The following is a 10,172-nucleotide window of genomic DNA, read 5'->3' as shown; positions in this document are numbered from 1 at the left end:
GACCCCACAGGGAAGAACTAGACTATGGATGAATGATGCATGGAGGGAGATCTTCATACAACGTAAGAGAAAAAAACCAACCTTCTTAACAGAGCTATCTCAAAATGGAATGAACTGCTGTGGGAGGGAGTAGGTTCCTCCTCAGTGGGCATCTTTTAGAAGCACTTGGATGATGCTTGTTGAAAATTCATTGAGAGAATTCTTGGTCAGATACAAGATGGTGGTTATGAGGCTTTGAGTTCTTAGGTCCTGTGATCTTTTTCTCTGTTACTCTCCTACTGCAGCCACCTTTCTGCCTGGCACCTTCTGAGAAATAGTAGTATTGTTTAATATTTATCAAAGGCCCACATGGCACTTGATCCTGACAGCCTATTGGTCAGGTAAGACAAGCAATCCTGCCCCCTCCCCCCCGCCAAAAAAACTGAGGTGAACTGAGAAAACCAGTTGTGATCTGCCCTGTAACCAAGAGGAAGTCTCCTTGCTAGCTCCGCCTCCAGCACAGAAGTTGATTGAATGGAAGGTGAGGTCAAAATTCCAGGCACAGGTTCCTTGAAGCTCCAGTCCATCCAGCTATTGTGCAGGCAGCAGAGCAGAGAGAGGCATCGGCCATGGCACAAGGTAGGAAAGGACTCACATATACCTATAAATACACAACGATGTCTGAGAGAACAGAGAAGGGAAAGAGAAAAAGGGAATGTGGAGAGGAGATGTGAACTGAGGAAGCTAACCCAGGCTGAAAGAGCAGGTGTAGCACTCTGAGAAGAAAATTTAGGACAAACCTGATTGTCTGCTGATCACACCTAGGAGGCGGGAGGTTTGGGGATGATGGGAGCATCAGGCGACTGGAAGTCAAATGTAGACAACAACAGCCAGGGTCAGAGTTCAGGAGGTCATTGTGACCTCTGGCAGAACAGCTGGAAACTGGATATGGATTTAGGTCCAGAAGGGACTTTAGAGATGATTTAATTTAACTTCTTCATTTTACAAATGGGGAAATCAAGGCTCAGAGAGGTGATTTTTCCAAGATCACACAGCTAACTAGTAAGTGACACAGCTAGCTTTTGAACTCAGATCTCCGGGGTTCTTTCCACCACTCTGTGCTGCCTCTTGAGAGATCCAAGTTTTAGTTCTGACTTTGCCATTAAATTTCTGTGTGACCAGGACAAGTCACCTTTCTGGAGTTTTTTCCTCCCTTCATCAGGATGGGCTCATGAAGCTTGCCCTACCTGCCTCACAAGGTTGTGATGAAGAAAGTGCTTTGGAATCCATATGAAAACTCTGGAACTTCTTACATTTTTGTTTGACCTCAGGGACCTCTAGTCTGTGTCCCACTTCTCCACCTCATCCTACATCATGATCCTGTCTGCATCCTTATTCTGTTTTCTGTAATTCTGTAAATACTCCTTCCTTGCTCCTTTGTAAAATCCTTATTCACCTCACACAAATTTCATAAAAACACTCTTGGGGGAAAAGCACACACCCTGTCCTATACAACAAAATACAAACCTATAAGCTTTAGAAAACAAAAGCAGAATATAGCCTTATGCCAATGATGTGTCTAGGAGCAGATAGCAATTAGAAACAGTATGTTTTTGGAGGGTTAATTACAAGAAGAGGTATTTGTTGTGTAGTCAATTCGTCATTTCCCACTTTTTGTGACCCCATTTGGGGTTTTCTTGGCAAAGATACTGGAGTGGCTTGCCATTTCCTTCTCCAGCTCATTTTCCAGATGAGGAAACTGAGGCAAACAGGGTTTGAGACACAGTTAATAAGTGTCTGAGGCTGCATTTGAACTCAGGTCCTCCTGACTCCAAGAGCAGCACTCTATTAACTGTGCCACCTAGCTGTGTCATGTAATGGGAAGTATACAGTGGTTAAATCTATGTTAGAAAGTGATACTTGTTTATTTTTCCTATACTCATTAGCCACTATCTTTCTGCTGTGTTAGACAAAGTATTACTATAATCAGAACAAAATATTTGGTTTTTAATTGAATATTATTTTTTTAATTGACCAAAATCCACTTTCTTCTCTCACTTATCTCTCTCCCAAATGGGAGCAGCTGGGTGGTGCAGTGGATAGAGCACCGGCGCAGGAGTCAGGAGGACCTGAGTTCAAATCTTACCTCAGACACTTGCCACTCACTAGCTGTGTGAACTTGGGCAAGTCACTTAACCCCAATTGCCTCAGCCTGGGTCATCTCCAGTCATTCTGATGAATATCTTGGTCACTGGATTCAGATGGCTCTGGAGGAGAAGTGAGGCTGGTGACCTGCACAGCCCTCCTTCACTCAAAACAAAGTCAAGTGCAAGTCATGTCATTATTTCTCTGATGGCATGGTCTTCTTTGGCAACAAAGGACAAACACACACACCCAAATGAAAAAGAAAAACATAGCCCTTGTAACACATATTCATAGTCAAGTAAAACAAATCCCCTCATTGTTCATGTCCAAGAAATACTATATATCTCTATCTGCACCCAGAGTCCGTCACTTCTCTGTGAGGTGGTGGGTAGCAAGTGTCATGACTCCTTGGGAATTGTGGCCAGTCGATGCATTGGTCAAAGTTCTTAAGTCGCAAAGCTTTTACAACATTGTTGCTATTGTAGAAATTCTTCTAGTTTTTCTCAGTGAATAATATTTGTTGGATGTCACTAACTAGCCCTTTGTATGTGTATGTTACTGTCCTGAATGAGAGCGAGTGTGTGGAAGGTTACAGAGAAAGTGGGCTATAGTGGAGAGAAGTCCACAGCTGGAGTTAAGACCTATTTTTATCAGCAACATGGGAACCTTTCATCAAACCAATTCATCTTTCTGGGTCTTAGTTTCTTTGTCTGTAAAATGAGAGGGTTGGACGATATTGTTATAATAACCAAGAAAGTTGACCTTCTAGTTGAAAACTATGTCTCCTTCCTTTCTTTGTAGAAGCAGAGGTTTATGCATATGTAATATTGCATATGCTTTCAGACTCAGCTGATGTGTCAATTGGTTTGGCTGAATTATTCCACCCCCCCCTTTCTTTTAATTTTTTTTTTTTTGTTACAAGGGATAGTTCACTAGGTAGGAGAGGTAGGAAGGACATATTCATTAATAAAGGTTACATAAAAACAGAATATATCAATAACTTTTTTTCAAATGAGACGGCTATACTGGGTGTCCTCTAAAGTTCCTTTCTGGTCTAAATTGGATGTTCCTATCCTTACTACTGGGAAAATAAGTCAAAACATGTTACTTACTGAAATTACATCAGTAGGACTTTTTTATGTGAAAAGACTAGATGTTATGAAGAGATGTTGAGGACATAGCCCTTGTCCTCAAGAAACTCATAGCCTAGTGGGTGACACCAGACAAACACATGTGATGTAAGAATACATACTAAAAAGATATACAAGTGACTGTATGATGCTACAGATACCTGCAGAGAGGCCAGAGGACATGGGGAGTTAGAAGTGGGCTGATATTAGTCAAAGATTTCACAGAGGACGTGAATTAAGTGATGTTCTGGAGGAGGAAAATAGTGTGGGAGGGGGCATTCTACATATGGGAGTGCAGTTAGAGGTGGGAGGGACTAAATCTCATGTGTGGGGATAGAAAGCAGATTTGCCAACAAGATGAGAGAATCAAGGCTGGAATGGTGGGAGGAGGGATAGGCTATCAAGGGCTTCATGTGAAAGGGCGATTACACACTTTATGCTTGGTACAAAAGGGAAGCACTTGTACCAATGAGTAGAAGATGAAAGGAGATGAATTTGACCTTCCAATAAGAAAGAATTCCTGACAATGGAGGATGTACAAAATTGGAATACTTGCCTTGATAGGTAGTGAGCAGCTCATCACTGTGAAAGTTGGTTGGAATATTGTAGAGGGGGTTCCCTGTCAAGCAGAGGTTGAATTGAATGATTTCTGATGTTCCTTCTAATTATGAGATTCTATAACTCTCTGATATGTTAGAATTCAGGAGTAGGGAACCTGTGGCCTCAAGGCTGCATGTGGCCCTCTGGGTCTTCAAGTGTGGCCCTTTAACTGAAGCAAAACTTCACAAAACAAGTTTGAATTCAGTCAAAGGGCCATACTTGAGGACCTAGAGGGCCCCATGCAGCTTTGAAGCCACAGGTTCCCTACCCCTATGTTAGATCATAGCATATCCTCACCTTCACCTCTTGAACACCCTAACTCCCTTCAAAGCTCAGGGCAAATTTGTTGTTGTTGTTGAGTAGTTTCTGTCATGTCTGATTCTTCATGACTCCATTTGGGGTCTTCTTGGCAAAGATACTGGAATGGTTTTCCATGTTCTTCTCCAGCTCATTTTACAGATGAGGAAACTGAGGCAAACAGGGTGAAGTGACTTGCCCAGGGTCACACAGCTAGTGTCTGAGGCCAGATTTGAATGCATGAAGACGATTCTTCCTGAATCCAAGCACAGTGCTCTGTCTACGGTGCCACCTTGCTGTCCCCATGGTCTACCTACTACATAAGGCTTTTCCTGATGCCCCTAGTAGCTACGCTTCTCCCCCCAAATAACTTCATACTGACTTTATATATATTTTATGTAAACGTATGTCCACAGTGTTTCCTTCTCCCTGACAGAATAGAAACTCCTTGAGAGCAGGTCCTCTTTTATTTTTGGCTTTATATCCCCAGTATCCAGCAAAATATCTGACAGGGGCATTATTGATCAGGGCAAGGGAGCAGAAGACAGGATGGGGCTTAAAAGGCACATGCCAACAAGCACACCTATCAGCAAATGTCCTGTCTGTGTCCCTTCCCATCTTTATTTAAATATTGGGCACTTGTATGTCTAGCACTATACTAGGCACAGAGGGTGCAACACATAATGTCACATGTAGTCAGACAGTTTAGTTGGACAGTCAAAACACACATACATAAAACTAGTAAAAATAATGTACAATAGAACAGCATATTTGCTAAATGAGAGGGCAACCTGAATGATAAATTCATTCCCTATGAGGGTGACTGAAGGAGTTGGGGATATTTAACCCAAAGAAGGAAAGATTTAAGGTAGATTTCAGGGATCTGAAGGAAGGTCATGTGAAAGAGAGATTGTTGCGGGGCATGGGGGATTAGGGTGTGCAGCTAGGTGGCACAAGAGATAGAGCACTGGCTCTGGAGTCAGGAAGACCTGAGTTCAAATGTAGTCTCAGACACTTGATTCTTAACTAGCTGTATGACCCTGAGTAAGTCATTTAACCTCAACTATCTCCAAAAAAAAGAAGAAAAAGAAAAGGAAGATTATTGTTCTGGTTCTGTGGGGGGCATTAGGTGGTTGTTGTTCATTCTTGAAGAGGACTGTGGCATCAAGGAGGTGATGCCATGACATGAAAGTGAATTGGCTTTAAGTGAAGGAGGGTTGTGCAAAGACACCAGCCTCACTTTCTCCTCTGGAGCCATCTGGGTCCACTGGCCAGATATTCATCAAGAGAGTGGAGATGGCCCCAGAGGCAGTGGGAGGCCTTGGCTTTTACAGGGGCAATAGGGAGAAACTGAAGAAAATCACATTTAGGCTTGATGGAAGGAAAAGCTTCCTAGCAATTAGTTATCCCAAAGTGGAAAGGGCAACTTCGGGAAGTCATGGGTTTCTTCTCACATGGTGAGGTCTTCAAGCAAAGGCAGGATGAGAGTCAGAATGGGGAAGCAGAAAACACACTGAAGGAAGTGCTTTGGAGCTGGTGGGGACCTGGGTTCAAATTTCACCTCTGACACTTACTAGCTGTATCAAATAAGCTATTTTACCTCTCTGAGACACGTCTGTAAAACACGGGTAAAATAACTGTGCTACCAACCCCACAAGGTTATCACATGAGGTGATTCATACACACCCATACACACACAAACACACACACACACACACACACACACAGAACTTTACAAAGAGTTACATAAACTTTAAACATGTCAGCCATTATTATTTTTAAATAAATGTTTAAACATTTTTACATAAAATATTTAATGCTACCTTTTGTTTTCCTGTAACCTGCATTTCTCACTTTCTCCCTCCTCCTTCCAGAGTGCCACCTCTTACAATTAAAAAAAATTTAAAAGATGAAAAAAAAATTCCATACAACTAACCAACATATGGAAAATGCCTAATACTTATGCAGTATTCCACACCCATGGTCTCCCACCTCTGCATAGAAGTGGGGGGAAGCTGTCTTCTATGACTTCTTTGGGGTCATTTGGGTATTATAAATTTGTAGTAATTTCCATTATTTTGTATTTGCTCTTTCCATTTACACTGTTGTAACCACTGTATACATTATTTTCCTGGTTCTGCTTACTTCGCTTTGCATCCGTTCCTACGGTAATAATGATAACAATAAGAGCTAGAACTTATATAACACTTAAAGACTTGCAAAGCACTTCACGAACATTGTCTTGGGGTATCTTCATAATAATTATCGGAGGTAATTATCAGAGGTAATAATTAAAAATTATCTCCAGTTTAGAAGGGAAGAAACTGAGGTGGTCAGAGATTAAGTGCCTGATTCTTTGTAGTCATCAACAAGATATTATTATGACCAGACATCGGGAAAGGCATTTCCATAGCCTCTACTATGCGCCATTTGTGATGCTGAGTACTTTCGTGGAGATATTTGTAAAATATCATCTCTTTGCTCTCAGAAAAGCCTGGAGAGACTTACATGAGCTGCTGCAAGGTCTTAAATGCTGGACTAAGGAATATAGACTTTATTCCAGGGGCAATGGGAAGCTATTAAAGTTGTTTAAACTGAAAAATGACAGAACCAAAGCTGTATTGGGGGCAGATTAATCAGACATTAAAATGTAGGATAGACTAGAAACAGGAAAGAGATTAGAAGTCAATGGAGACCAGTTGGGAAAGGGGTTCTTAGCTTGGTGTCCATGGATAGATTTTATGAAGTCTGTGAACTTGGATGGGGAAAAATTACTTTTTTGATTTATGAAATAAAACAAGCATTTCTATAACATAGTGCAATAAAAAAGATGGTTGTACATGAAATGGCAAGTCTACTGTGCCCAATGTGATATTCTTTTCAAATATACAACCATATAAATTTCTTTTCTTATTTTCCCCCCCACCCTAGAGATGGTACCATTAGACACAAATAGGTATAGATAGACAGAAATATAGATAAACATATACAGACACATATATATACACACACATATATATATTATTCTATACATACCTCTATTTATCAGTTCTTTCTCTGGAGGCAGATAGCATCTTTCTTCATGCATCCTTTAAAGTTTATTTGGGTATTTATAATAGTCAAAATAACTTATTCACTCAGTCATTCTTAAAAAGTATTGTTACTGTCAAAAAACTGAATTTAAAAAATGCATTTTAATTTTCATTAACTTTTGGTTTCCTTATGAGTCCTTATTTTATGCATTTAAAAACATGATTCTGTGAAGTTACCAGATTGTCAAAGGGTCCCTGACACAAAATAGGTTAAGAATCTATTATTAGATTGTTTACAAAAACCCAACTGAAGTGACGACATTGTGGATCGAGGTGTTTGTGTCAGTGGGAATGGAAGAAAAATGATGGGGACGCGGAACCAAGGAGAAGAGTTTTCATTCTGGATTTGATTCTCATCAACAAGGAAGAATCAATCAGCAAACATTTATTAAGCCTACTGTGTGCCAGGTGCTGCACTGGGCTCTGCGGATACAAATATAAAGAATGAAGTAATTCTAATTTGCAAGGATACCACATTCTAATGGAGGAGACATGTATTTATATAAATAGATATGGCATAGTTAAACACAACATAGTTTGTAAGGCAAGAGACCAGCAGATTGAAAAATCAGAGAAGTCTTCTCAGGCATAAGATGGTGGCACCTTAAAGAGAGAGAACCATGAAGCAGAGGAAAGGGATGGGGAGGAGAGAGTATATTCCAGAAGGGGAAAGATAGGTCAAGGCTGGGATGGAAATGATGGGAACCTGGAGGAAGTGACCATTTCACATTAGAATTTGTGACAGAGATATAAATAAGCCATCATTTAGATTTTTGTAGAACAGAATTCAGAGGAGCAGCCAGATGGCTCAACGGATAGAGTGCTGAATTTGGAGTCAGGAAGACCTGAGTTCAAACCCAGTCGCAGACACTTACTAGCTGTGTGATTTTGGGCAAGTCACTTCACCCTGTTTGCCTCAGTTTCCTCATCTGTAAAATGAACTGGAGATGGAAATAGCAAACCACTCTGTTATCATTGCCAAGAAAACCCCTTAGAAGTCACGAAGAGTAGGACACAACTGAAATGAATGAACAACAAAAAGGAAAAACTTCCTAACAGCTACAGCTGTTCCAAAGTAGAATGAATTCCCTTGAGAGGTAGTGGTGTCCCCCTCATTGGCACTGTTTGTGGATAAGTTGTAGAGGGGGTTCTTGTTCAGGCACAGATTGTGTGGCACAAACTGAGGTCTCTTCTAGCTCTGAGACTCTGTAAAGCCTTCAAATATTTGAAGATACACATTAAGTCCTCCCTAAATCTTTTCTTCTCCAGGTCGCATCATCTTCTATTACATTTCATGGGGAGCCTTTGTTGCCCCAAATTCAATTTCTCTTCAGGGTCTGTCCCAAGGTGATAGACAACAACCCTGCCCTTCTGGCTTATGAAGCACCTAGGACAAGGAGCATCTGCCTGGTGGTGGAATCCTTCCTTAACCCTGCCTTTTACAGGGAAACTCAGCCTCTCTTGTCCCCAGGTCTTCTGACTTCAACAGGAAGAGAGGAAACTGGCACTAAGCAACCAAAGCTTTGGTTTTCTGGAGGAAGGACTGAGTTCCTCAGGGGATTTTGGCTAGGCTAAAAGTAGGAAGCACATTTAAATTTTTAAATTTAATTCTCTGTTTGTTCACAGGGCTGGAGGTGTCTTTCTCCGATTTCCAATGCTACCAAAACAATGTGCTGCATCACACAGAGGAGATCAGCTTCCAGAGGCTCATAGTGCGTCGGGGCCAGGCCTTCTCCATCACCCTGTACTTTAAGAGCAGGGGATTCCTGTTGGACATGGACAAAATCATCTTCATCACAGAGACTGGTGAGTCATTCCTCCAACAAAGGAACTAACACATGGAGGGAAATGAGGTGGGTAACTGGGAGAGACCAGGTGCTACTTTGGTCTCCTAACAAAAGCTTATGTTGGTCCTTAGGTCCAAAGCCTGACCTTTCCATGGGCACCCGAGCTGTGTTCTCCATAGAAGAACGAAACTTCAAGAGCCCTTGGATTGCACTGATCAAGTCCAATGGGACCAACTTCCTGGAAATCAGTCTGTGTGCCCCGCCCATGGCAGCAATTGGTCAATACTTTCTGAAAGTTCACATTGATTCCTTCGAAGGACCAGTCTCAGCATATCACCTTGGGGAGTTCATTGTTCTCTTTAATCCTTGGTGTCCAGGTAGGGATGAGTCTTCTAGCCCTGCTCTCCCCTTTCTGTTGTGCTTTGGTCATTTCAGTCACATCCGACTCTTTGTGACCCCATTTGGGGTTTTCTTGACTAAGAGACTGGAGTGGTTTGCCATTTCCTTCTCTATCTCCCTTTACAGATGAGGAAACTGAGACAAACAGGGTTAAGTGACTTGCCCAGAGTCACACAGTTAGTAAGTATCTGAGGCTGAATTTGACCCCTGTCCCAGAGCTCTATCCATTGCTCCACCTAGCTGCTCCTCTCCTTTCTGCCTCTGTCATTATGATGGACTGTCCTTCAATCCTTGTCCCTCATCCCTAGCACTCAGTCTTCATTCTCAGTCCCCCAGTTCCAGGTATTAAGACACATACACTCCAGGGGCTGGGAGCCTTTAAAAAGGATTTCATTTGAAAAAAATTCAACAAACACTAACTATTAATGAATCCTCGTATACATAAACCCTTTCTTGTCTATGGCAATAACCACACTGGCCACATCCTCAACACAGAACTGGCTGGAATTGTTTTGGGGTTACTAGTACAATGGTTTATATATACATGTATATATTTATATATATTTTACACATACATATGTGTGTGTGTGTGTGTGTGTGTGTATATATATATATATATATATATATATATATATATAGAGAGAGAGAGAGAGAGAGAGAGAGAGAGAGAGAGAGAGAGAGAGTACAAGAATTATATATTTCGAACTGTAAGGGATCTCAAAAGTCAGCTTTGCCAACCTCCT

General features: G+C 41.4%; 1 protein-coding gene across 1 annotated transcript in view; it reads left to right on the top strand.

Moving 5' to 3' along the window:
- The first annotated feature begins 520 nt into the window (after positions 1-520).
- The window catches only part of TGM5 (transglutaminase 5), a 58,725-nt gene continuing 49,073 nt past the window's right edge, over positions 521-10,172 (top strand). The window contains exons 1-3 of the mRNA XM_072622530.1: positions 521-618; positions 8,870-9,049; positions 9,162-9,407. Of these exons, the coding sequence (XP_072478631.1) occupies positions 609-618; positions 8,870-9,049; positions 9,162-9,407 (436 nt within the window). The 5' untranslated portion in view covers positions 521-608. The remainder of the gene's footprint in view (positions 619-8,869; positions 9,050-9,161; positions 9,408-10,172) is intronic.

Source organism: Notamacropus eugenii, chromosome 7, assembly GCF_028372415.1.
Source record: "Notamacropus eugenii isolate mMacEug1 chromosome 7, mMacEug1.pri_v2, whole genome shotgun sequence".
In the NCBI taxonomy this organism is placed as follows: domain Eukaryota; kingdom Metazoa; phylum Chordata; class Mammalia; order Diprotodontia; family Macropodidae; genus Notamacropus; species Notamacropus eugenii.
The sequence above is the reverse complement of the archived record's forward strand: the minus strand, read 5'-3'. Positions and strand labels throughout refer to the sequence as shown.